General features: G+C 46.0%; 1 protein-coding gene across 1 annotated transcript in view; it reads right to left on the bottom strand.

The window, feature by feature from the left end:
• The window catches only part of LGR5 (leucine rich repeat containing G protein-coupled receptor 5), a 1,130,716-nt gene that overhangs the window by 48,825 nt on the left and 1,054,063 nt on the right, over positions 1–27,828 (bottom strand). The window contains exon 16 of the mRNA XM_078673922.1: positions 6,168–6,313. Coding sequence (XP_078530048.1) covers positions 6,168–6,313 — 146 coding nt within the window. The remainder of the gene's footprint in view (positions 1–6,167; positions 6,314–27,828) is intronic.

Here is a 27,828-nt window from a genome sequence, read left to right as displayed (position 1 = left end):
TAATGTAGTGGGATTATAAAAAATATCGTCCAGCGGGGCCGGGGCAAGGGAGTTGTTTATGCTCTGTTTTATCGTGAAGATTTTGTCAATAAAGAAATCATTTAAAGAATCACAAAGCTTTTGTGTGGGATTTACAAGAGGATCTGTTCTATTGCTGTTGCAGAGATCATTTACTATGTTAAAAACGTCTTGATTTATTCTGTGAATTTAAAATATTTGCAGAGAAGTAGGTAGTTTTATGTTTAAGAATGATCTTTTGATAGTTCTTTCGAGCGGAACAGTAGATTGCTTTATCTTGTGGTAGGTATTTAGTTCTCCATTTCCTTTCTTTTTGGCGTATCTCAAGCTTTAGCTTCTTCAGTTCTAGGGTAAACCATTTATGGTTGCTGCTGCGAGATCGCCATATCTCAACAAAGACACCTACTGCAATCAGGCCAGCTAAAACGCTAGGGGTGATCTACTCCATTAATCTAAAAAGGATCAAATGCACACCAACCAACTCAACGACCCTGTCCGAAACTGCCCTTCAACTATATAACATACAAAAACCAAATGCAGTTGGGCACATCCTTCACTGGGAACAATACACAGGACTTCTGCTAAAAGAACTGGGAACTAAGACCGCTCCAAAAAATAATTTCAACACAGAGAGCAGTAAAAGCAACCTAAAAAAAGGACTGAAAGCACAACTAAGGTTACTTAAAAGATCAGTTAACTTGACCTTACGGCATCTAAGAACAGCCCCCAAAATGTACATCTTCGAGTGGCACTGAAGGCATGGGCAAAACTACTATATGACACCAAAAGTAGCAACAGCGCCCGCTTCTGGCAATCAGTTAATAGGGTCCTGCGTCCACAGCATAATGACCTAGGTTCGCATATTGTTGAAGAGTCATGGATCAATTATCTTTCTAGAGACTTCAATGATTATCAGGAACACGCAGGAGCACAAAGTGGCAAGAATACAGAGCCAGATTCTATAACGTTAATGCCGGGGTCCCTGGTCAAGAGAGAGCAAGGCCTACCCAAAAACTTTCTGGACACATCACGTGCTGAGCAAATAGCATTGATAACAAAACCGATTCGTAAGGGCAGGAAAGAAGGTGCTCCAGGCCCCAAAGGCATTCCGCCAGCCCTTTTTAAGGAAAAAATACAGAATGGGCGACCATCATGCAACTGTTATTCACGGAAATCAGACTCCTAAATAAAATCCGAGAATCTTGGAGAGGGTCGACGATCGTCCCCATACACAAAAAGGGCGATAAAATGGACCCCAACAACTATCGCCTAGTAGCCCTCCTCGACAATGAAGCAAAAAACTTCGCCGGAACCATCTTAGAGGAGATTGTGCTATGGGCAGAATCAAATCGGATCATACCATCGAACCAGACCGGTTTCGAAAAAAATTCTGGAACAGTAACCAACATTCTGGCTATCTCTCTAATGATTGACGCAGCAAAAACAAAAAAAACTGCCGCTGCACATGTGCTACATCGACTTTAGTGCGGCATTTGACAATATTGAGAGAGGCAGACTTTGGGCGAAACTGGCGCAATGGGGCATACCGCAGTCGACTCTAAGTATGCTGAAGCTTCTCCACTCTGATACCTGGGTAGAGGTGAAGCTAGGAGACGGCACACACTTGTCATCTAAAGTTTGCACCACCAAAGGCCTCAAGCAAGGGTGTGTGCTTGCCCCAATATTGTTTAATCTGTTCATGACGGACCTACCAAGCACACTCAACACATGCAACTCCCATGCCCCGAGGTTGGGAGGGAAAACTTTGAGTAATCCTTTGTACGCGGACGACGTCGTACTACTCAGTCACACCCACATCGGTCTCCAGCGGCTTCTGATCCAAATGCACAGATACGCAACGGAAAATAAACTAAAAATAAACCTGAGTAAGACACGCACCATGTCGATCAATACCAAAAACAAACAACAGAAGTCATGGGCCCTAGGCGGCCAAAAAATAGAGCCAGTGACTAACTATAAATACCTGGGAGTCATCTTTGACAGAGATGGTACATTTGCGCAGCAGAAGCAGGAATCAAAAAGGAGAGGGGTTTGCATTGCCGTCACATAAAAAAATTTTGCCAATCAACTGACGGGGCCAATTCTGACCCCTTACCTGAAAGTTATTCAGGCCAAGCTACTCCCATCTATCTGTTATGGCAGCGAGGCGCTACGAGGAAGAGACTCCAAAAACCTGGACACAATCCAGACAAAAGCTTACAGAACAATGTTTTCGCTCCCGTCCTATACTTCGCCCGCCCAAATTAGGCTGGAATTTGGTTTGCAAAAACAAGTTCTTGCCAGACAGGGAGCTTACATCATCTGCTGCCATACACTTTGCTCTGCTACTCCTAACACACTAAACTCGTTGTTATGGCTAGATATCCAAAGCAGGGATGTATCTCAGGCAAGATCATACCTGAAGGTAGCCCTAGGGGTCATTAAACTAACCGAGATCTGGGATTTGCAACTCGGGCATAACCCGTTTAAAAAACTAGTCTGGAAAAACATCAAATCTCTCTCCTTACTAGAGGATAAGGCCGAATTTGCAAAAAGAAACCACGCTTGGATGACATTAAATTCATACAAATCCCTGAAACCACAATCATATTCCAGTCAGGGTTATCCAAAGGCGACAAAACTAAGGTTTTTGATACACAGACTAGGGGTCTTGCCTAGTAGAGAGCATCTTCCACCATGGCTCAGGAGCAACGGCCACGAAGCCTGCCCTTTCTGCAAACTAGAGAAGGGCGACATACTCCACATGACCTGTCTCTGCGAAGAGCTTCAGCCAGCCCGCCAACAGCTCTTAAAGGACGAGTTCAAGCAGATAGGGACTCGCACTAGAAGGCAAGCGGTGCTTGCCTGCTTGAATCCTGCAAACACGAAACTGAACTGCAGATACGTTAAGTTCCTTGAGATGATTGAGCAAAGACTGTCAAAACTACCAAAATCAACGATCATCGACATAGACAACAAGTAGGCGGTCATCAGGACCCATGGGAATACGCGGCTCTCCCTTAGGGAAAATGCTCTCGGACAATTCAGACTGGGTCTTTTATTGTATGCTTTTAAGGACGATTATAATGAACAATCTTTTATGATATTTTAAATCCTCTTTTGTAATACATGTTGCACTGGTTTTAATTAACTATGCATAATAAAAATTTACCTTACCTTACTTTACCTTACCTTACCACTCAAAATTTTCGGACCCAGGCCATACAGGATCCTGTGTGTTGTACACAGGGTCTTAAAGTAGAATCTCTGCTCTATAGGTAGCCAGTGGAGCCGGCAGAGAAGGTCTGAAACATGGTAGTTTTCAGGTAGTGCTAAGAGCGTGCGGGCAGCAGCGTTCTGTGCCCGTTGAAGTCTTTTGGTCACAGCTTTATTAATGCCAAGTAACAACCCATTACAGTAGTCTAGCCGTGACAGCATGGTGGATTGGACAATCGTCTGTCGAGTTGGTGCATCAAAAAGTCCCAAAATGGGTTTCAGACCACGTAAAAGAGCAAAGCAAGTACCAGCCACTGTCTTAACATGCCCCTCAAATGAGAGACCACCGTCCACCAATACTCCCAGGTTGAGTGGGGGTTTCAAGGGCCGTAGGCCACCATTGATTGCCCCTTAGATGGGTATTTCTGCCCACCAGGAGCACTTCTGACTTGGTGGAATTCATTGTAAGTAGTTATCCACCATCCATGCAAAGATGTCCGTGAGGTCGTCTTGGAATTTCGCCTGATCCTGATTGGAATTGCTGAAGAAGGTGAGTACCAATTGAGTATCATCAGCGTATGATACCAAGGCGATGTTCCAGACTTTGCCCATTATGGCCAGAGGGCAGATGTAAATATTAAATAGAGTGGGGCTCAGGACAGATCCCTGCGGAACGCCACAGCAGAGAGGGTGGGCACAGGAGGTAAAAGGGGGAGCAAAGAGCTGGAAAGACCGATCGGCCAAGAAGGACGAGAACCAGGCAAGGGCCTTGCCATTGACCCTGATCTCCTCTAGCTGATGTAGCAGGGTCTTATGGGAGACCGTGTCAAAGGCCACGCTCAGATCGAGCAGGATTAGTGCTGAGGTTCTGCCCTCATTCAAGGTGGACCTTAACTGCTCCATGACTGCAAGTAGTGCAGATTCGGTGCTATGTCTAGGGCCGAAGAAGTTTTTTGACATATCTAGGATCGAATTTGCTTCCAGATATTGAGTCAAGATGGTGTTGACATAGGACTCCATGATTTTAGCAAGGTACGGAAGCAGAGATATTGGGCGAAAGTTTGCCGGCTGGGACACATCTAGCATTGTTTTTTTAATAGGGGGATACCTTTGGCATGTTTCCAGGACTTAGGGATCGCTGCCACTGACAGTGACCTATTGATCAGCTCCTGGCCTTCCAATAGGAGGCAGTTATGGAATTTTCTGAAGAGATCTGATTTTAAAGGGTCATTAGGAGATCCTGACTTTACTTTGGCCGACAGGGACTCCATGTCTTTAGAGGACATGGGCAGGAGAACCTGGAGGGAGTGAGACACCACGCCCGCGAATGAACTCTCCCGAAAGCCGGAGGAAGCCTTCCCCGGGCAGAATGTGCTATAGATGATAAAAATGTAGCCAGTGCCTGGCATTGTGAATTGGAGGATATGGTGCTATTGGCAGCAGCTGGGGGTTTTAACATTTCTTTCATGAGAGCAAACATGGTTTTGGTTGGATTGCTGTGAGCAATGATCATGTTGACATAGAACACTACCTTGGTCTTCCGGACCAGTTTATGGTATACTATTACTGCGTTCCTATAGATTATCTTTTCTGTGGGATTGTAGGAACTTCTCGAGGCCTGTTCTAGGATCTTACATTTTTTCTTTTCCGGAATCAGGGTCTCATCAGTTGGCCATTCTGGGCGGTGAGATTTTAGTGTGGCTGTAAAGATGGTCGGGCCTAATTTGTGCCATGGGTGCTTCATTGAAGGCAGTCGAGAAGATTGCAGTGGGGAGCGGCCTTCTAAACAAAGTCGTAGGGAGATGGGAAAATGATCCGTCCAGAGCATGGAGGGGGGTGCTTAGCCTCCAGAATCTGGAGATTCGAAAATATGGGGTGAAGGAGGTGACCCGCTACATGTGTCGGTCCCCAACCAACTGCATCAGCTGGTAAGCTGCCATATCTCCCAGGAAATTGATGATCTCCTGGGACTCTTGGAGTTCCAGGTGTAAGTTAAAGTCCCCTATGATGCTAAAGTTGGCTGCTTCGAAGATTAATGCGGATGCAGTGTTAGCTAGGGCTTCTTGAAAGGCTTTCGAAGGGCTCGGTGGGCGACAAATAAGCAGCCCAGATAGTGTAAAGTTGCGATTCAGTACAATTTTAATGAGGGCGCTTTCACAGTCGGGATATCCTGCGGAGTGAGTTGGCAGGAGTACACTGATGTGAATATATTAGCTAACCCCCCTCCCTCCCGATAAGGTTGCAGTTGTGATGACACTATCTCATGCTTTCTTTTTTTAAGTCATTTATTTACTTTTCCAAATCACTGAACTTTACACTTTGACATAATGTACTACAATCATAGCTACAATTATGAAAAAATTGAAAAAGAAATATCAACTGACATAACAGCAAACTATTTTCCTTGTATAATGTCTACAGCGAAAGTTACTAACTATAACAACAATGAGCAGGGAACCATCATTCAACCCTTTGTGACTTTACCAAATGTTTTCGCAGCTCAATCTTTGTATGAACACACATACTAATTGTTTTCTTTACCTACAAATCTCTTAGAAGATTACAGTATTACCACACCCACGACATAATCGTGTCATCCCATGTTTTCTTGGTTTGTAAGTGGCCTAGCACACATTTACTAGCCAAGCAAATATTCTGAATACGGTTGCGAATTAAAGACTTTCATATATCTGATCAATATTATGTTGTGCACAGTTGTGACAGATTAAAATTAATCTGTTCTGGCATGGGATGACAATTCATACCCTCAGTGCAGAATTATGTAATACTTCAAGCGTTTCATGCTCATTTTTTGCACCATTCAAGACAACATTGCAATAGTTGATTTTGGAGCAGATGCTAATTTTAGTATTAGTAGTGAGGTTCTGAAAGAAAGGTGTGTAGTCTACGTACAATGTGTAGTAATGACGTACCTTGAATATGCATCATTCCAATATTCCCCGAATTCGAAGTGCCAGTGGTACTATTATCATCGTTGCTCCATTGACTGGGAACTTTGAAAGTGTTTTTACAAACTTCAAATGCACAACACTGATAGGCATATACCATTTCTATTAACCTACATTAAAAAAATGCAAGAATGTAATCTAGCGATATAGCATTAGATATCAGATATGTTCTTTGTAAATTAGATATTATAAAGTACAAAAGTTAGTCATGCAAGAAATTACTCTATGAGAATTTGTTTGAATATAACAAGCAAATCAAGGAGCATTGTGGCTAAACTGAAATTCATGGCCCTAATCTGGGCCTTTAGCTATTAACTAAAAGCTACGCAAGTCCTCTGCTAGATAATGGGTTAAAATTATTATACATAAAAAAATCTTCAGGTTCACCCTTGCTTTTTACCATACATCTACAATTTCTCATGGGAGGCAACAGAAACGTTTGACAAAATTGCTCTTCTTAAGAAAGCGTCAGCGACAATGCAATTGTGATCCCACAACTCAAAATAGAAGAAACATGTCTTAGTAGCAAGAAAAGGACAAGCACTCAGCAAATGCCTCGCCACTGACTATGCTATTTTCCATCCACTTTGAGTCGTTTATTAACTTTTCAAAATTGTGAAGAAAAATATTCAAACATCATTTGTTTCTTCTTCAGGTGTTTCCCAGAAATCTTTCAAGATTGTTGTTGAAGTGCCCTCTGCTGTGAATCTATATGATAAATTATCAATTCGGTCACTCTCACAGCAGCAATGTCTAGAGTAAACACTGAATCGGAACATTCTGACCCACAACAAACTCCTAACCTATAGAAAAAACAAAATGTGTTACTAAAGTCTTGGCCTTAAATTGTTGTGTTACCGATACTCCACAAACTTAATCCTTAATGTTTGCAAACTTATTTACTCCTGGAATTCATTATCTACTTTTGAACCAGTCCTATTTACTTGATATTTTCCAAGCTATATCTCCATTAGGTTCCTTTTAACATCAACTTCTGATGTTTCGAGCATTAACATAGCATTTTCTTTTTTTCATTTGCATGTTTAACTTGGAATGTTGCAGGGCTTAATATTAGTATTCAATTTGGCAATTTTACTCCATATTTTGATGTTAATATTTTCTGTTTACAAGAACCCAGAATGATTAATTATTTTGATTTTGAGGATTTTGTGGTATTTTATCTATTCTACTCGCCCCTCTAAATTGGGTCATACAAAAGGTATTCTAAACAATAAACAGGGAAACAGTAAATCTACCTAATGATACAAATAAGTCTCCAGTCAAAAGGAAAATCAAATGTCATGTATCTGTTTTAGTTTAAATTATGCTTTTACAAAGGGGAATCTGAGGAAATGTTGGCAACTTGCCACATAATCATAGTGAAGAAACTTGTTCCATTCTCACTATTCCTAGATAGTCAATTTTGAAGCTTTACATCATTAATTAAAATGTTATTTGGGTATCAAAAAGGAGTCTACATTATAATTTTTCCTATTTTAAGGAATCCTTTAATTTGTCAGCCATGCCAAAATCTTGAATTTTTTGCCAATTTTTTGTGTCAGTTCACTGATTTCAATGATATATACGGGGTCAGTTCCTGAGACATGGAAAGGGAACCTGATTTTGCTGGTTTATAAGGACTATACATAGAAATGGAGGACAATCATGACTCCTATCAAAATATAGGTCTACTGCTTTATTAGATTCAGTAGTTAAACTGCATGGAAAGTAGCTGCTTTATCATCTGAATTGCTGGTCATCAAGTAGATACTTAATACAGCTTGCCCCACTGCTAAGTCAATTTGCCGACCTCTCGGGGCTCCGAGTTAACGTGGGTAAGTCCTGCCTCTATGCCTTCAATAGCGAGACGCAAGACCCGGAGTACAGTCTCCATGGTACGAGAGTGAGGTGGTGCGCGGACACGTTCAAATACTTGGGGATCCAGATATACCGGCGGTCGGCGGACCTGATGGACGGGAACCTAGGAAGAGTGGTCACCGCCCTCAAGGCGCAGATAGGCTTTTGGTCCACGCTTCCCCTGACGACCACGGGCAGGGTCGCCTTGGCCAAGATGGTGATGCTCCCTCGCCTTCTATACTATTTCACGAATCTCCCGCTGTTCGTGCCCGCGGCTTTCTTCTCCAGGCTCAATGGGATCCTGCGCGATATTGTGTGGGGCGCGTCCCGACACCGGCTGGCTCTGGGGAAGCTATTTCTCCCCACAGACAAGAGCGGCCTGGCAGCCCCCTGCTTTGAGCACTACTACCTGGCAGCGCAGCTCCAGTGGATTGCACGCTGGCTGGCAGACAGGGGGAGAGAGGACACCGCTACAGGCGAGCCGCCTTACACCTTGGAGCGGATCACCGCGCTGTTCCACCCGCTGGCAGACAAGGCCAAGCCTGCCCCGCTCCTGTTAGGGGTGGCATACAGGTGCTTCCGTAGGGCACTGTACCTCACGAGGAAAGTGCTTCCGTACGCGCCCGCAGTGCCGTTGGAGTGCTCTCCGGGAGGCGAGGGAGTCCTCACACACCGCATGCTCGAGCACTGGCAGGAGGCGGAGGTGCAGACATTGGGCGATCTTTACCATGATGGAGCCCTGATCCCCTTTGAGTTGCTGGTTGCAGAGGCTGGGCTTCCCCCGGGGGATTCCTAATGCATAGATCGCTCATAGTCCGGATGGCTTTGGGGTGGGGTGACATGGCGGAGGAGCCGGCGCAGCATCTGGTGATCCAGTACCTCCACGTCATGGGCAGGGGCAAGCACCTCATTAAGTCGTTTGCCACGTCCCTGCGTCTGCACACAGAACTAGACCTGGCCCCCCTTCGTGGGAAGTGGGAGCGAGACATGGGGAGGCTGCTGACGGACAAAGAATGGGAACGGATACTCAAAAGCCCGGTGCGCATACCCAGAAACATGCGCTTTCGCCAGATCCAAATGTATATGGTCCACAGGGCCTACCTCACCCCGGATTTAATCAATAAATATTTTCACAGGGCGGACGCAGCTTGCCCCAGATGCGGCGAGATTGCTGCGGACCTCCTTCACCTCTTGTGGCGCTGTCTAGGGCTTGGCGATTACTGGAGGGAGATACATGCCCGGCTCGTGCAATGCACTGGCCGAGAAGTCCCCTATGACTGGCCAGTATTCCTCTTGCACCATTTCAAACAGTCCCCTGCTACCAAAGCGTCGTCCAGATTCCTGGACCTGGGAACGATCACGGCGGTGCGACTTCTGACGAAGAGATGGAAAGCGAGGGAACCGCCCAGTGTGCGGGTGTGGACCCTGTTACTCCTCTCGTGGGGCCGAGCGGAATGGACTGCCATCAGGAGGGAGGAAACTATGGGATTGCGCAAGGAGCCTATGGCGGACCGGTGGGAGGATATGCTCAATGCACTCCAGGTGGCAAGGACAGATGCGGCTGCGGAAAGGGCGGAGGGCACTGAGGGCGGAACAGACCGCCATGGAGAGGGGCGCACAGCGATCACCAATGACAGCAGCAGCGGCAGTAGCGGCATTGACACCAACACGCAGGCGGGAGCCCATAGCCGGAGCGATGAGAGGGTGTAGTGGACGGAGGGAACACACGGGTGCCAGAAGCGGAGGGCAGAGGAGTGGGGGTGTGAGTGGTCAGCCAGGCATGATGAGAGGTGTAACACACATCCACCGACTGAAGGAGGGGGAGGAGGGCCTTGGGAAGGTGAATGGGGGACTGGTCTGTACTGTACACAGGTGTTACGGCTGCATCTTGTTACTACTGTTTCTTTTCTACAAACGTTGTGGTTGCAACTGAGTAATGTTTATACGAACTGGCACTCCAGGTGGAGAGGAGACGCAAAGACTCACACGAACTACGGCCATGCACGAAGGCCTGGAACTCAGTCGCCCCACGTATATGTCATAATATGCTAGTGTCTTAGTAGTGACTGATGTCGTCAGTGTACCGATAATGGAGCACTGGGATAATTGTAATTGTAATTGGAATTGTCAGTGCTGTCTAAGATGCGTACATTGAGTTGTGGAGAATGCTTATTAAAAAATGCCAACAAAAAAGAGTTGACAAAAAAAAATCAAGTAGATACTTAATTATCTTTGAACAATGCATTTTTAAAACCCATTGTCCGACGGTGGCAAATATTTTGGCTATAAGGCTACTCTGTGAAAAAATACATCCTAGACTGAAATCAGGTTTTATTGATATTTCTTCTGCTTTAGATGAAATTGATGCCCATTACAATAGAGCAAGATAGAGAACTGGGGCATTCCAATTGCCCTATTAAACTCCTTTAAATTCTCCGTTCTGGTAATTTGGTCAAGGTATAATTGGATTTTATAAATGAAAGAGTACCTTCATCCCAGTAAGAAATGGTTTGAAACAAGGATGTGCTTTAGTCTCATTGTTGATCTTTTTGTATCTTCCTTATTTACTGTTAGCTTTCTGCAAAGCACATTCCTTTTGGGTAAAATTTGTCTCTCAATCTATTTATCTATGTGGATGATACTGTAGTCTAAATTTAACATCAGTTGGTCTCCACAAGAAATGGTCACCTATGCAGCAATTCATGAATAATCACTTACACAATTAAGTATCTCAAAAACGAAAATTATGACTTTAGTAAATATATGTTAAAGAAAAGTCATAGTGAGTATATTGATAAGGTTGAGAGTTAATTTGTATAGAAATATGTTTATTTGAGTGTGGATTTCAAAGGAAACATTGCCACAGAGGTGTCGATTCCGATCCGGTAAAATGCGCTCCGAATCGTCGTACGGGGCGTTTTTTTCCCGTACGAATCGTATCCGTAGACGTCCCGTACATACGATGAAGTACGATCCGTACTAGGTGCCGAACTCCGTACGAGTCGTACAGGACTCCGTACGACTCAAATCTCCGTACGAATCTCACTCGGAACCCGCTGTACGCGACATCGCGGCTAGTTTTTACGACCCAGCAAGTACGATTCGTATCGGGTACGCACCGTACGACCCTTTTCCTACGGGAGCTGAAAACAGTCGTAAACGCACAGTTTGCGCCGAAACAGGTACGGAACGCCCCCCCCGGGTACGGCACGTACCCCCCATGATCGCAGGGGTACGGCGCGTACCCCTGCGATCATGCGGGGTACGTGCCGTACACCCAGCGTACATGGGGTACGCATCGTACCCCATGTACGGTGGGTGTACGGCACGTACCCCATGTACGCTGGGTGTACGGCACGTACCCCGCATGATCGCAGGGGTACGCGCCGTACCCCTGCGATCATGGGGGGTACGTGCCGTACAGAGTGTAGGTGATCGTGCGCTTTTCCGTACGAATCGACGTGTATCGTACGAATCGCGTCCAGGTCGGCCGATCGGGATCGGAATCGTCCGGTCGTATGGCGTCCGTACGAGTCGTACGGAAACGGCTCCGGATACGATTCGTACGGACGGGTATTTTACCGGATCGGAATCGACCCCAGAGTGTGTATCACTATCTGAATGTACATTTCTAGGTCTAGAGGAAAGTATAGTTTGGAAGCGTTACCTATTGATATGGATTTCGATGTCCATAGAAGTGATTTACTTGAAATTAGGGATGGTCAGCATTGTCGACAGGGCTTTTGCACAAATTATAAGTACTTGGAAACATATTAGGCTCACACAGGCAGAGTTGCTTTGGCACTTCATAAGTTAAGTTGATTAACATACTTTTGTATTTAGAGTTACTAAATTGTTTAATTATGCAATTGGTTCTTTGGAAAAAGAAGGCTTTGATCTTTAAACCCCACATTCTAAGTATCTGTTTAAAAGATTGCTTAAAAGAGTATTCAGTAAAAGAAGAGAAAGGGCCTCACAAACAGCGGGACAGAGCACCATTATCAACTACTGAATCAAATCTCGCTTTCGAAATTTGAAACTACCGCCATTCAGTCACTCCATGCAAATTCTTTCATTTAAGCCGCTCGAAAATCAAATCAACTAGTACAACAACAATATGGAAAACTCTTCATTTTTAATGGAATGTTTCATTTACATCATCTTTTAAAAAAAAAGACAAATACATTCAGGTAATCTGGGAATCAGATCACCATTATACAGGTAAAACATTGTTACACAATGACATATTAAAATATGGTGCAAAACACATAAGTTGTGCAGTAAATTTCAAAATATAAAAAGGGAGAAATATAAAAGACAACAAACAATTGTCTATTTAGTAGCTAATAATCTGCTTAGGCAGTTACACTCGATACCTGATATACTAAATAAATCCATATCTATAATATTGAGAAATTGCATCAGATTTTGTCAATTAAGAGCGTGAACGTGTTTCGGTAGACTTCCCCAATTTTATCCACCTTCTTCAGGACAACAGCAATTAGTCTCCCACACACTATCACAACAATTATTTAAAACTGGTGTGTGTCCTGAGCAAGTCCTTCCTACGGCCTGTGTCCCATACATAAAGGTCCCCAACTGGTCTTCTTAAAATGTTTTGGGATCCGTTGGACACCTACTGTTAGGTCGTCAGGTTCACACTACTAAATAATAGCTATCTTATTTGGACCTCAAAGGCGTGGTTTAGGTTTCACTCTTATCTGGGAATATTTTTTCAAAGATCCGTGATACTTGGTAAAACAATACTCCAGGACACCTGTTGGTCCATCCTAATCTTTATATCCACTACACGCAGGGGGTATATGCCGCCTCCATTTCGTTTCTGCTACCGTATATGGCTTGTGGTAGTTATTTGATTACTTATACAGACGGCTCCTCGTCTTGCTTCCATGCCACGTGAACGTTGATATGTGTTATGTGCGCACATTGGCATTCATGCTGTTTGATTTGTTCTGCATTTCCTCCATCATTTGTGTGTTTTTTTATGAATTATCTTTAAGACACTTTTATATTGATTGATGTCTGTTCAAATGTCATTTGCTACAGATGAAGGCTGTTTTCAAATTTACTTGTAGGAAAACTAATTACTCACTTCTTATGTAGAGGCCCCATTTATGAGTGTGAAGAGTTTACCTTAAGCACTGGTTAAAAACATGTACACTATAGTTCTCCAGTATTGATATCTTTGGTAGATTCACATGCAAGAATCTTTGCCCTCACCGAGGTGGAAGTCCCACAGTAATTACAATACATAGTATAGAGTAAAGCACAGCACAACAAAGCTTAAACAAGTGACATTGTTAACCAAATTAAATTGTTTTAATAAGAACCAAACTCCAGCCAATCAGGAAGAACTCTTCCTCCTCACAGGCCACCATACCTCACATTTCTGAGCATTAGTGAAAAGATAAGGTATTAAATCTGGTCAGTTATCAGGGAGAAGGAGGGTTTGAATGTGAATCTATGAAGTATATCAATACTGGAAAACTACAGTGTACAAGTAAGTAACTTGTTTTTTCTACAGGACTGAATCTTTCATGGATTCACATGCTTGAATCCGAATAGTAATAAACTTGATAACATAGTCTATAAGCGAAGGTAGGAAGCAGACATGGTAGGTAAAGATTCTCATTTCTATAAAAAAAGAAACCTCACCTCACTGAAATAAATGGCTAAGAACTGCCTGACACACTGCTGTATCATCTTTTGTTATGGCATCAAGGCAGCAATTTTGTGCCTGTTTCTCCATGTAGCAGCCCTGCAAATGTTGGGCAGGGATACCACGGCAAACAGGGCAGTCGACGTGGCTGCACTCTTTATGGAGTGTGCTCAAACTTTTCCACTCAAAGGTTGTTGAGAATTTTTATGACAGAAAACGATAGCTGCTGATATTCAACGGGCTATATTATTTCTTAACAGTGCATTCCCCTTTCTCTGAGGTGCAAATGCTATTAAAAGTAGATAAGATTTTCTAAATGTTCTATATATACCTTAGGCATCTTCTGAAATCTAAGGTATAAAGTGGTCTTATTGTTGCGTTGGTTTTAAGAATTATCAGTTGGTTGAGGTGAAATTCCAAAGGGACCTAAGGAATGAAATGCAGATTAGTTCTCAGAAAGGACCTTGTAGTCCTAGAATTGCATGTAAGGCTCTTTCACTGATTCTTCTTACCGAAGTGAGCCCAACAGACGGGCTATTTTGGAGGAAAGATGTTATAGTTCCACCCAGAGGCTTCTCATTAGTTGTAGTAAAATTGTATTTAATTGTCAAGTTATGAGTGGTTTTCTAATCAGAAGGAAAGCTCTAAAAAGCTCTTTCATAAATTGCTTAGTCTATTATATCAGTGTATGGTTTATAGATCAACAGAATTGTGAAATAACCGCCAGGTGGACCTTCACTGAATTGTGAGACAGGCTTGAACAAGCCAGCTGCAATAAGTATTGCAACATCTGCTGTGGTAGAGATGAAAACAGATGAATGCTGTTATGAGAACACCATATGCAGAAGCAGGATCATTTTGCTTTATATGCTAAATTTTTCATCTCCGCTATGGCCAGGATGATTTTGAATTCCTCAGAAATATTTAAGAGATGGAATTTATTGTAGGCAGGATCCGGGATGATAAACTGAGATACTCTTTTGTGTGAATTACTTGGCCCTTGTTCATAGACAGGGCTTCTGGTACTGGCCTGATTGAGATTTTCCGCTGTTCTGGAAGAAGAAGCAGCTATGTGTACCAGAATTGCCTTGGCCACGTCTGGATATTAGCGTAATAGGGGGAATACATATAAAAGGCATTCCCCCAAAATCACCTCTGCAAGTATCTACTGGAATAGTATCAGCATTTGCCATTTAGGGTAGTTGCAAATATAGATTTGGACTTTCCCAACTTTCAAGGCTCTTCAGCAGTTGGCGAGGATCTACCTCCCACAGGTGACATTCTCTTGACTTTCTGCAGAAGGTATACGCCTAATCGATCCTGATTTCACTTTTAGGGTAAGTTGATATTCCTGAATCCATTTGGGGATCTTTTGAGGTTCTGCGGATAACAGATTTTTTTTTAAATTCTTTTGCATTGCCAGTAAAGCAAATATATGAGCAATGACATTAAACATTACAGCTATGCAGACAGTAACCATCCCTCATCCGTCCCCAGGAACCCATGGTCTCCCCTACCACCTCCCATCAATTCATGGGGCAACAGCAAAATCTGGGGGCCCCTGACATAAAAAATCATGACTGGTACCTGCACCTGGAGAACATATATCACACTGATATTCATTCCATTTCCCCCAGATTTAGGTCCATTTATTCAGACAGCCCCTACTTTCATAGACGACTCTCTGTGTCAGCATGCACCAATCCATGTATCTTTTCCTTCCAATTGTTCAAGAATGGAGTTAACGCCGCTCTCCACATTCACTCTATATTACGTTTGGCCACCATCAACCCCAGTGGCATCCAGAGGTGGTCCATACATGTAAGGTCAGTTGCATCCCAAACATTTAGGAGGCAACACTTTGCGGATACATCCATATCGCTCCCACAGATATTATTTAAAAAGGGAACCACTGATTCCCAATACTACAGAAGTATTGGGCAGCTCCGGATCATGTGAAAAAATGTCCCCTCCTGGCCACATTTCGTAGGACACATTGAGGTCTCTGCCCTGCCCATCTTCGCCTAGTAGTGCATGCATTGTAGCATTTACGTAGGAGTTTCAGTTGCACCAGGTGGAACCGTGGTCTTATGGCCACTCACTTAGGGGACGCCAATGCATCAGGTCACTCATCATCCTCTGGATAACACTCCAAGTGCTCCCACAAACGAGTCAAGGCATCAGGGGAGTTATTTATCAATGTACAATAAGTGAGGGAAATCGCTTTTCTGGGCATGTGCTCATCTAATAATCTATCTTCGAGCGGGATGAATCGGGGAAGTCCTCAAACCCCGACAGTGCCTTCTGCAAGGTGTGGCATATTTATAGATACTGGTAGGTTTCAGTGGGCGCCAGTTGGTACTCGCTTTGCAAGTCTGCGAATGAAATCATTCCCTCATGTGTCCAAAGGTCTCTCTCCACAGGCAGGCCAATTAGATCCCACTTGTTGAAGCCCTTTTGCATGGAAAGGTTACCTAGCTGTGCAGTGTCCCACACGGGAGTAGCCAGTGTAATGCTGCCTCCCCAAACGCTCCGTCCATCATCCCCTTTTGTATCGCTTTGTTCGCCCTAAGTGTGGCAGGGTATGCTCAGACGTGAGTCCCTTGCTCACTTGGCCACTGGATTCAAGATAGCCTGGCTGATGAGGATTTTGAATCCGAAACCGGTCCCAGGATGCTTGTTTCCGGTCCAGGGAAGACATGGCTTGGCAGTTCGGGCTGGACTGTTCCCATGAGGCACAGGGTCAGACTGATTTGCATATAGCCATGTCTGAACTGGGGTGGCCGAGTGAGCTAAAGAATGGTGATGGATTAAACCCAGATCAGTTGACTGGGGTGAGTGTTTGATTTGCTCAAACGCTCCGTCCATCATCCCCTTTTGTATCGCTTTGTTCTCCCCAACCCAGAGCATTCAGTTCAGTATTCCAGAGGGTAAGTGTGACTGCGGTTGGACTAGGGTAGGAGCTGGTGAGAGACCACCGGTAGATGGTTCTGAGGTATCCCCCTAGTTGCATAGCTCTCCTCTCCATTCGATAAGCTGGTTTGTCTTCTGGAAGATAGGCTCAATGGTTAATGGTGACAACCTGTGCCACCCAATAATACATTTGTACATCGGTGAGAGCAATCCTGCCATCATACCAGCCCCATGTCAACTTCTTTTGGGCTGTTTATGGGGGACCCCCCATTCCAGAGTAGCGTGCTGGTCTCACTTTCGATCGCATGGAAAAAGGATAACGGGACTGGGTAGGGTGTATATTGAAGCATTTTAAAAAACAAGGAATAGCTATCATTTTAAACAAGGTGGCTTTCCCTAGAGGTGACAGATGCAGGGTCCTCCAATGTTGAACATCTCTCTTCAGGCATGCGAGAGGTGGCTCAAGGTTATGGGTGTGAAAGGTGTGGCATTCCTGGTAATGTATATCCCCAAATAGTGGAACCCTTCTGTAACACAAGCTGCACAGTCACTGGGCAAGCGCAGTGCATTTCCATGCAGGAAATAGAGCAAAGACGTATTCCAATTAATGGAATAGCTGGAATATCGATGGAATAAAGTGAATATGTGCATTAGTCTGTCAAGTGTAAAAGCCGGGTCAGCGACATATAGCAGGATGTTGTCTGCATAAAGGGAGATCCTGTCTTCCCAGTCTGCAGTCCATCTCACTCTTCTGATCAGGGGGTCGCTTCTAACCCAGGCAGCCAACGGCTCCAAAACTAGAGCGGACATTAAGGGAGAGAGTGGACAATCCTGTCTTGTGCCTCGCTGGAGCTGCAACACTGGGGGTGTGCCTCCATTCACCGTCACTTGGGCCAGGGGGTCAATGTGTAAGAGCTGTATCCATGACAAGATAGGTGGCCGAATCCTAGTTTAGCCAGAACTTCAAACATTAAAAGGCCACTCAATTGTGTCAAAGGCTATTCGTGCATTGAGGGAAAGCACAAGGGCATCCTCCAGGATCTCAGCTGCGCGGCCCAGGACACTGTGTAATCACCGCAAGTTAAGTGAGGTTCCCGGCATGAAGCAGGATTGGTCTGGATGAACCAGCATCTGAACCACCTGTATTAGTCGTGTGGCCAAGAGTTTGCTGACATTTTCCACTCTGAACTTAACAGCAAAATGGGCCACTAATGAGTCACAATCTTATGGCAGCTTGCCCTCTTTGGGAATGACAACTATAGTAGCCAGCCCCTGATCCTTGGGCAAGACGCCAGACTTGTGGCACTCAACGAACATTGGGAGTAGGTGGGGAGCGACCTTTGAAGCAGTAAGCTTGTAAATCTCTATAATTGGGCCATTTGGGCAACTGTTTTGCCGGGGTTTATGTCCCGAATAGCTTGTGCCACTTCGCTTTCCGTGAATTCCTGCTCCAGGAGTGCCCTTTCTGCCTGAGGAAGACTTGGTAACCGGATATCCAATAGTAGCTCACGAGACTCCTCAGCCGTGGTTGTGAGTGCCAGCGAGTAGTATGAAAGGCTGCAAAGGCATTGGCCCTGCCCTGCCTATCTTTAATACGTTTCCTCTAATCATTCAGTATCTTGGGCACCCACCGGCTTGCTTTTTCCCTTCTGTCAGGCCAGGAACTTCCCAGTCCTGTTGCCCACCTCACAGAGGGAGTGCTGGGTTTTGCGGTAGCTGGCCCTCGCAGCTTCCTTTGAAGCATCTCTGTATTTCTTTTGTTTCAGGGATAAGGTATGTTGTATGTCCACGAGCTCAAGTTCAGGGAGCTGGGCTTCTAATTTCTGGATTTCCCCTTTAAGCATTTCTAAACAGGCCCTCATTTCCTGATTGTGCCCCACTATGAGAGACAGGCCGTGGCCTCTTATAACCTTCTTGTACACCTCCCACAGTGTCAGAAATGAGGTCTCAGAACCCTTAATTTCAGCAAAGTATTTCTCTGTTGCCTCATTGAGGCCCTCACGGATGCAGAGCACCTTAAAATACCAAGGTCTGAGTACAATTCGCAGACTATTGCTTCGAACCATAGATTTCCCAAATCAGGGAATGATCAGTGATTCGACAGACGAGATTACAAACCTCCCGAAAGTGAGGAATCTGGTGATTTAATGCGAGTATGTAGTTGATACGCATGAGGGTCCTTTAATGTTATCACCTATCCCGTTAACGTTCCAGGAAAAGAGTTTGAAGCTAGGAATCGCTAATGTGTCCGCCATGGATATTCTGTGTCAAAGGGACGACAATGGGGCCAGAGTCCAAGCCCACCCCAGGGGCTGTGGGTGGAACAGTAAAATAGTAGAGGTAAGGGTGAGTCTACCTTGGAGGCCATAGAAGTTTATGTACGTGAGGTAGAGCGGGATCCCCACCAATATTAGGGCCAATCACAGAGCTAGACAAGTGTGCACTGCATGTGCGGCGCTGGCGTCAGTGATTGGATGCCACAAATAAACTGATGAAACTAAAACAAGCATTGGCATTGCCAAATGGTCTCGCTTGTGGGACCTTATAAGTATTTAGTTTTGCAGCACAATATCCGATTATGCAACAAGGATATTGTGCTGCAAAACTAAATACTTATAAGGTCCCACAAGCGAGACCTATTGGCAATGCCAATGCTTGTTTAAAACTGCTCCTCTGCACTCTAGCTAGTACCCACCCCAGCATATCACGGAGATGCATTCCGCACAATTTCTCAAGACAGGATGTTATATTTGTGTGAAAGAAACGTGGAGCAAGCGCTCACTACCAATAGACGGCCAGCAGCTGGAAAAAACAACACGCATGGATGACCATTAGGAGGGTTCGTGATTTATGTTTCCACAGCTATAAATGCAAACATGAAAATCGTGGATGAAAACGTTTAAGCCATAGCATTTTATCAACGCACGCAACCTATGCATACTAAGTAAAAGAATACTTATAATAAATACGTAACCTGAATTTGTTCAAAAGCACTAAAAAAGAAACACTGGAAAACTTCTGCAACTCTCTGTAACAGCGTGAGAAAACCTGTTCGATAAAAAGCTGAAGGAGGAGGGGGTGCGAGGGATGAGGGAACACGGCCTGGGGGAAGCTGGCTGGGGAGGGGGAGGAGAAATGCAAGGAAGGCTGTGTGTGGCGTAATTAGGGGAGGAGAAGCCGAAAAGCCGCAGAGCGCACGCTGGGCGAAGCCCTTTGATGTGCTGTGCGGCAAATGGAGGGAGGCTGATGCGCGTTCATGTTTGAACACGTGGTTCACGTGAACTTCATGAAAACGCCAGCAAAAAGCTGGTGGTTTCATGATGATTGTCGCTACTTGAATTCTCGCTCCGCTCGATGCGCATGCGCGCATCGATAGGTCGCGAGACCTAAAAACAACTAAAACCCCTTCCCAGAGCTCCTTCCCTGTCTCCCTGCATGACAAACTAAGAACTGCCTGCCTGCCCAACTCTGCAATGTGTCTGTCGCCCAAAAACATATTTTTATTTTTTATTTTTTTTATTTATCAACTTTTACATTGAGCATACAACATACTCGCATCATAGTCATGGTAAGTCTACATATATCAAGACGTAATCATTCAATGAACTTCAACAAAACAAAGCCAAAGGTTACAGTGAGTCCTATATAAAGCAGTGCATCATATTCAACATGTTATGTTATGTTATGTACTATCTCTCCTATAGCGCACGGCTACCCCAAAGGGTGTCCCGGCGCTTTGGCAAAGGGACCTGAAACTGAAAAACACAACACGGCAGCTCACAGTAGTCCAAAGAATTATGCAGAAAAAAGCCAAGTCTTCAGCTCCCTTCTAAAAGAAAGGAGACTGTTGGCTTTACGAAGGGTAATAGGGAGCTCATTCCAGCGGCATGCCGCCAAGTACCGGAAGGACCGTCCTCCCATCCGGGCACGTCTGATAGACGGTACATCGGCCTTAGCCAACCCAGCCGACCGCAACATCCTCCGCGGCGCATAGAAAGCCATGCGCTTCCTGATGTAGTTCGGGCCAACTGAATGAAGGGCCTTAAACGCCAAAGTAAGAATCTTAAATACGATTCTTTTGGAGATGGGCAGCCAATGCAACCTTTTAGGCAGATCCGAGGCTCTTGCTCTCCGTGGAAGGCCAAAAATAGCTCTTGCCGCTGAATTCTGCACTATTTGCAACCTGGCCAACAGATATTTAGGCAATCCTGAATATAGGGCATTGGCGTAGTCGAGTCGCGACCCAATTAACGCCTGAACAATAATTTTTCTGTACTGCAAGGAAAGCAGCGGAAGAAATTTTCTAAGCATCTTCGGGATGCCGAAGCATTTCCCGGACAGCCCAATGATTTGGGGTCTGAAAGAAAGGCCATCATCGCACAACACACCAAGGTTCTTAGCTTGGGTCGACGCCTTCTCAGGAGGAAACATGTCCTGGGGCCACCAAGATTTCCAACAAGGATCAGGAGCACAGCCAAAGAAAAGCAGCTCAGACTTATCTGAGTTGCATTTCAGGCTGTGCCGTTGAAACCACGCAAAGACCGCACTCAGGCAGCCTTTGATCCTGGCGCCATCAAAAGCCTCTCCCTTCCTGCAAGTGAACAGGTGCTGGGTGTCATCAGCGTAAGATATGATCTGGGCACCAAAAGCCTCCGCTACCTCCGCCAGAGGGGCCATATAGATATTAAAAAGGGTGGGGCTCAGAATAGACCCTTGAGGAACCCCCACCTCTAGCGGCGGCATTTCAGCGGAGAACGGAGGTGCCCAGATCACCTGTCGACGACCCGATAGAAAGGATTGAAACCAATCCAACACCGTCCCACGCAGCCCGATCTCCCAGAGTCTTAAAAGGAGACCGTCATGAGGGACGGTGTCGAATGCCGCCGACAGGTCAAGCATGACTAACATAGCTTTTCCCCCTAGATCAAGAGTTTCCCTGATAGCTTCGGTGACCTCAAGAAGGGCTGTCTCCGTGCTATAATTAGCACGGAAACCAGATTGAGAATCATGGAGGATGTTATTGCTCTCGATGAAGTTGGTAATTGAGAGCTGTACATGTTTCTCAACCACCTTCGCCAGAGCAGGAAGCAGGGAGATTGGCCTATAATTAGCCTGCACCAGGGGATCTAATGTAGGCTTTTTGAGTAACGGCAGAATCAGTGCGTGTTTCCATGCCCACGGAACCGCTCCCGTACTCAGGGAGAGATTAAGCAGGGGGTTCAGCAAGGAACCACTCTACCCAGACATTTCGCTGGACATGGATCCAAAGGTGAGCCAGACTGAAGCCGGGACAGCAGATCATGAGATGTGGCGCAGGACATCGGCGGAAAGACCGATAGTATGGGCCCTGTCTCTTCCACTAATGAAGGTAAGGAGCTCAGTTTATATGTCGGCGCATTGGAAACCACAATGGGAAAAGACTCCTGAATAGCCTTAATTTTAAGTGCGAAAAAGTCTGCAAGCTGACTAATCCACTCCTCTGTATGAGAGTGAGGAGGTGAACAAGCAGCTGGGGAAGCAAACTCCTTTACTATTCTAAAGAGTTCCCTACTCATATTATCCGCTTCATCTATTCTGCGCTCAAGATATTCTTTTTTGCCTTCGGAAATATGTTTGTGATAAAGCTTAATAGCGTCACGATATTTTATTTTATCCTCTAACTCATATTTGCGCCGCCACACTCTTTCGGCCTTTTTACATTCTTGGCGCATTTTCCGTAATGATGGAGTGAACCAAGGGGCGGACACATGGCCAAGAACTGATTTGGCTGGCTTATGAATTATACAAGGCAGCCGCCATTCGTAATATCGCCAAGCTCAAACAGGACACGATGTAATAGCATCAGTCAGGCATTACCCACATACCCACCCGAACAATCTATATTTACAATCCACCCTCAGAGTCTACGTCGCTGCAGGTTAGCAAATATTCCCGTAAAGGGGCCCAAATGTCCCTGGGCCTGGATGAAGTCGGAAGTTCTTCTGCATATGTCTCTAATTGGTCCCTGCAGTACACCATGTCTTTCAACCAGCAGTCCGCTTTTGGGGATCGCCGGCTATCCCATGTGAATAGCGTGCGTCTCTTTGCCAGAAGTAAGGCTAACTGTAGAAATATCCCCACCACCCCTTTGAGCTGAGGAGCGTGCCCCAGGAGGCACGACGAGGGGGCATTTTGCAACGTCAACCCGGTCATGTCCGTGAGAATAGATAACACCTTTTCCCAATAATGGAAAACCGGTCTGCATTCCCACGCTAGATGTATGAATCCAGCCGGCTCAACCTTACATCGCCTACACCCTCTCGTGGCTCTGAGATCTATCCTCCATAACCTGTGAGGAATGTGGTATGTTTGATGTAAAAATTTAAGGTGTATTATGCAAAGGTTACTGTTGGAGGTTAAACGCCCTGTTACTGAGCATATTTGCGTCCACTCTTCCTCTGTGATGGGGGTATCTAACTCACTGTTCCATCGAAGCAAACTGGTATCAGGTCTATGTGGGGCATCTTTTTGAATGGCCCTGTACAGTTTGGTGACTAGTTTTTTCTTTGTTGGGGCTGTAATTATCAGCTGCAGTGCGGACAGTGTCTCCGGTTCCACCGGAAAGCTAGTGTAGTGCTCCTTAACCACCCGCCTCAACCTATAGCAAGTGAACTTAAATAGTAACGTAGGATTACATATATATGCTAGATCCTCCTCTTTAATGTATGTGCCCTCAGGGAACAAGTCACTCATGTACGCAATCCCCGCCTCTCGAAGTGCCTGAACAGAACCCCTATCTTGAGCCACCGACAGTGCAGCATGTCCCTCAATGGGCATCGCAGGAGCGTACAGTGGGAGTTTCTGCGCTCGTCAGCCAATCGCCTGCCAGGCCGACGTTGTAACATCAAGAGTGTTCATCTCCGCTCGTGGAGTATGTCTGCGTGTGTGTGTGTTATGACGCCTCTTAGTGGTGCGGGGTGAGCGTCACCTTCCTCTACCTCAACATGTGGCGTGAATGCGTGCGGCTTGTACCAGTAATAGGCGTATTGCGCCTGACAGCAGAGGTTGTAAACATGGATGTCCAGTGCTTTGAACCCCCCTTTCTCGTATGGCAACGTCAGAGTTCGCCAGCATATTCTCGGCTGCTTGGCGCCCCATACAAGCCGTAATAGCTGAGTTTGCACGGTTCGGAAGAAATGTTTTGTTAATGGAACTGGGACATTGCTGAATAGGTATAGAAATTTAGGTAAAATTACCATCTTTATTATGGAGATCCGATCCGCCAGTGACAGAGGTAGGGTCAGCCATCTGTCTACCTGCGTGACTAGAGTAGCATATGCTGCGCCGTAATTTTCAGTTACAACCACCCCAGGGTCTCTGTGTACCCACAACCCCTAAGTATTTCACAGGGTCAGCAGACCAGACCAGCGGGTATTTAACGACTGGAGGCGTAGTTATTGTAGTGAGTGGGATGATTACGGATTTGCCCCAATTTATGTTGAGGCCAGAGTGTAAGCTGAACTTGACATATTCGCGGAGGACCGGAGACAAATACTGGTTCGGTTCGCGGACATAGAGGACCATGTCATCCGCGTACATGGAGATCCCCACCGGTCTGTTGTTGAAGTTAAGTGCCGCGGCCCTCTGTATCTGCCGGATATTGCATGCCAGAGGTTCTAGGACAATGGGAAATAATAGTGGGGACAGAGGACAGCCCTGTTGTGTACCTCTCTCGATGTCAAACGGCTCAGATATATCTCCTCCTACTCGGACTCTCGCCAATGGCTCAGTGTATAAGAGTTGTATCCAGTGTACGAACATTGGGGGGAATCCCATCCTGTACAGTATTTTCAGCATGTACCGCTATTCTATGGAATCAAATGCCTTTGCGGAAGCCTAGTAATACTGCGACCGCTGGCAATTCTGGATTTAGAACATGTAACATGGCAAATATGGTGCGTAAATTGTAGACCCATCAGGAATTAACCCAGCCTGGTCCGGAAGTACCAGTAATGGCATTAGTGGCTGCAGCTTTGAGGCCAGGATTTTTGCCAGTATCTTTGCATCTAGATTAATGAGAGACAGAGGGCGATATGATTCGCAGCTGTCGGGGGTTTTCTCTTTTTTCAATAGAGTGACAATAATGGCCTGTCGTAGAGAGGGGGTAAGCAGCCCGTGTCATATGCCTCAGCATACATTGCCAGAAGATGTGGAGCGAGGAGGTCTGCGTGCGCCTTATAGAATTCCGCGGTTAGACCGTCAGATCCAGGAGCTTTTCCATTTGGGAGTGATTTTATAGCTTCTATTACATCCTCAACATCTATTGGGAGACTAAGGTATTTTCTGTGCACGTCCGATAGCCATGCACAAGCAATATCATCCAGGTATGTATTCAGAGCCTGCTCATCAGCTCCACCGCTAGATGTGTAAAGCGTTGCATAAAATTGACGAAATTGCTCCACTATGGCCTTGGGGGAATAGTGTGTCTGCCCAGTGTCATCTACAATCCGCTCAACTGGGAGTTGAGCAGCCCTGCATTGCAATCTACCTGCAAGTGATCTGCCCGGGCGGCCGCCCTCGCCATACCGTCTGGCGACATGTCTTTTCGATAAATATTTCACCTCCGTCTCTGCCAGAGCGTTATATTCATCAATGTGTTCGTGTATGCTTGCTAGTGTACCTTTAGTGGGTGCGCTATCATATTGGGCTTTGAGTTGGCTAAGTTTCTTCTCCAACGTGTGTAGTCTGCCCCTTATGTCTCGTAAAATCCCCGCAGATGTGCTAATACAGGTTCCACGTATCGTGACCTTAAAGGCTTCCCATAAAATCACTTGGCTGTCCACTGTCCCCACATTTGTCTCACAGTACTGCACAATAGCCGTTCTAAGTGCTTCCGCATATGTCGGATCTAACAGTGCCTCTGCTCTGAAACGTCACGTAAACGGCTTCTGAGGATTTAGGGGAATGGTCACAGTGAGAAGCACTGGATTGTGATCTGATAACGTTTGTGGGAGATTTCGAACGTCCGTGACCCATTCGTTCGCCCCTTCACTCAGCAGTCAGTAGTCCAATCTGGACCAGCTATTTGTCGCCGGTGTGATATGTGCGCCCACTGGAACCCCTAAATGTCTGTGCCTCCAGGCATCCACTAGTCTAAATTCCAGCATTCCACTCTTGACACAGTTAGCAACTTTAACCATCCTGGCCCCCTGTGGGTTCGATTTGTCTAGTTTGGGATATAAGTGTGTGTTGAGGTCTCCCCCCCAAATGATTTCTGTGTCAGGCCAGGTGCGTAATGTCCGAAACATGTTCAAATAATCGTTCACGTCATCCACCACCGGACCGTAAAAACTTACAACTGTCACCAGAACATTTCTCAGCTTCCCGAGTACCATCGCCCAGCGGCCCTCCCTGTCTGTGCTAAAATCCAGTGCCTGAAAAATCACCCCCTTCTTGATTAAAATGAGGACCCCCCTCGCATATGAGGAGTATGAAGATGCAAGCCTGTAGGATGCCCACTTCCTGGCTACTTTATCCTCCGTCGCCTTAGTCAGGTGGGTTTCCTGTAGAAGTGCTATTTTAACATTGTGCCGGTCCAGCTGTGCCAATACCGGTCTGATTTTCTGCGGCGTATTTAGACCCCGCACATTCCACGTTATAGTATTATATGAGGCCCCTGTCATGTGTGGCGTGGAGGTGCGGTGTAGTATCTAGTGCTCATGTCAGCATACAAGTGCACTAACCTGTTTTGACAGCCCATTGCATGACATTTAGAATCACATGCCCTTGGCCTATAACAAAGAAGAACACCTCCCCTCCCTCCTCCCACTTCAGCATACCCCAATTGCCAAAGACATATCCCCCATTCAACACCCGTCGAAACAACAACTTAAGTAAACATAGTTCCCATTGGGGATCACCCTTCGGGGGTTGCGGCGGCTGCATCCACTCCCAGAGTTCGTAGGAAGGGGAGCCATCGAAGCTTCATGAGTTCCACTGACCTTGTAGAACCCGGCGGTCATACATCATCATGTCACATAACTTTTCAAATTATTGCAAACACCCTTATGAAGTCACTTCCAGCATGTTACCACACCGCCCTGCTTTCACACACACAGGACGCTCCTTCCCATCGCAAGTCCGTTTAAGTACCCCCTTACTGTTCATTCGTCAATGTCCGACGTGGGAGATGCGGTGGAGCGTTGATCTTGTTGTCGCAGGTGTCTTGCATGTTCCATCACGTGCTTGGGATTCGTGAAGATTTTGCCTGTCTCCATTGTACCAACCCGCAGGCGTGCAGGGTATAGCATTGCGTAGGGGATCTGTTCCTTTTGGAGCAACTTCTTGACATTGTGGAATTCTTTACAGGCCGCTTGTACATTGGCTGTAAAATCTGGATAGAATGATAACGCATTTCCTTGATACGTGATCGAACCCTTCTGCCTGGTGATGCACAGCACCGTGTCTCTATCCCTGAAGTTTAGTAGCCGGGCTATGATGGGCCTCGGGGGGGGGGGGATCCCTGGTGGAGGCTGCGTCGCTAGTGATCTGTGCGCTCAATCAATGGCGAACAGTGGGGAGAGCTCATCCTTGCCGCAGATGTTTTGAAGCATTGCCTCGATGTAATCTTCCAATCTCCCCACGTTTGTGGATTCTGGCAGACCCAAAATGCGAATGTTATTGCGGCGGGACCGCGCCTCGATATCCTCATTTTTAGCCTGTATAACAGCCAGTAATTTAGAAATGTCAGTTGTCTTGTCTGCGACCTGTTGCAGCCCATCCTCCGCGTCGGTGATCCGTTGTTCTGCTTCGCCTATGCGGACTGCATGCTTGTCTATTTTCGTCGAGAATTGGTCCATCCTGCCATTCAATGCTTCAATCTTCCAATCAGTGGCCTGCAGGCTGGCCTGTATGGCGGCGAGTGATTTCTCGATTGCCGTGGTGGGTGGCGTCGCTGTTTTCAGCTCGGAGTCCGACGTCGGGGCTCGTCCCGGTTTGCCCCCTTTCCGCAGTTCGAAGGTCAGAGGGGGCTGATTGTTTTCCGGCTTCCCCATGCTGTAGGAGCAGCCAAGTTGTCACTATGTTCCCGCTCCGCCCTCTAGTATCTGGACGCTCGCTGTCCGCAGGTGTCTGTAGCGTGCACTGCGTGCGCAATCAGGGCCCCAGCCTCTATGTTCGGTTAGGCCTTGCTTCCAC

Source organism: Lissotriton helveticus, chromosome 1_1, assembly GCF_964261635.1.
Source record: "Lissotriton helveticus chromosome 1_1, aLisHel1.1, whole genome shotgun sequence".
Classification (NCBI taxonomy): Eukaryota; Metazoa; Chordata; class Amphibia; order Caudata; family Salamandridae; genus Lissotriton; species Lissotriton helveticus.
The sequence above is the reverse complement of the archived record's forward strand: the minus strand, read 5'-3'. Positions and strand labels throughout refer to the sequence as shown.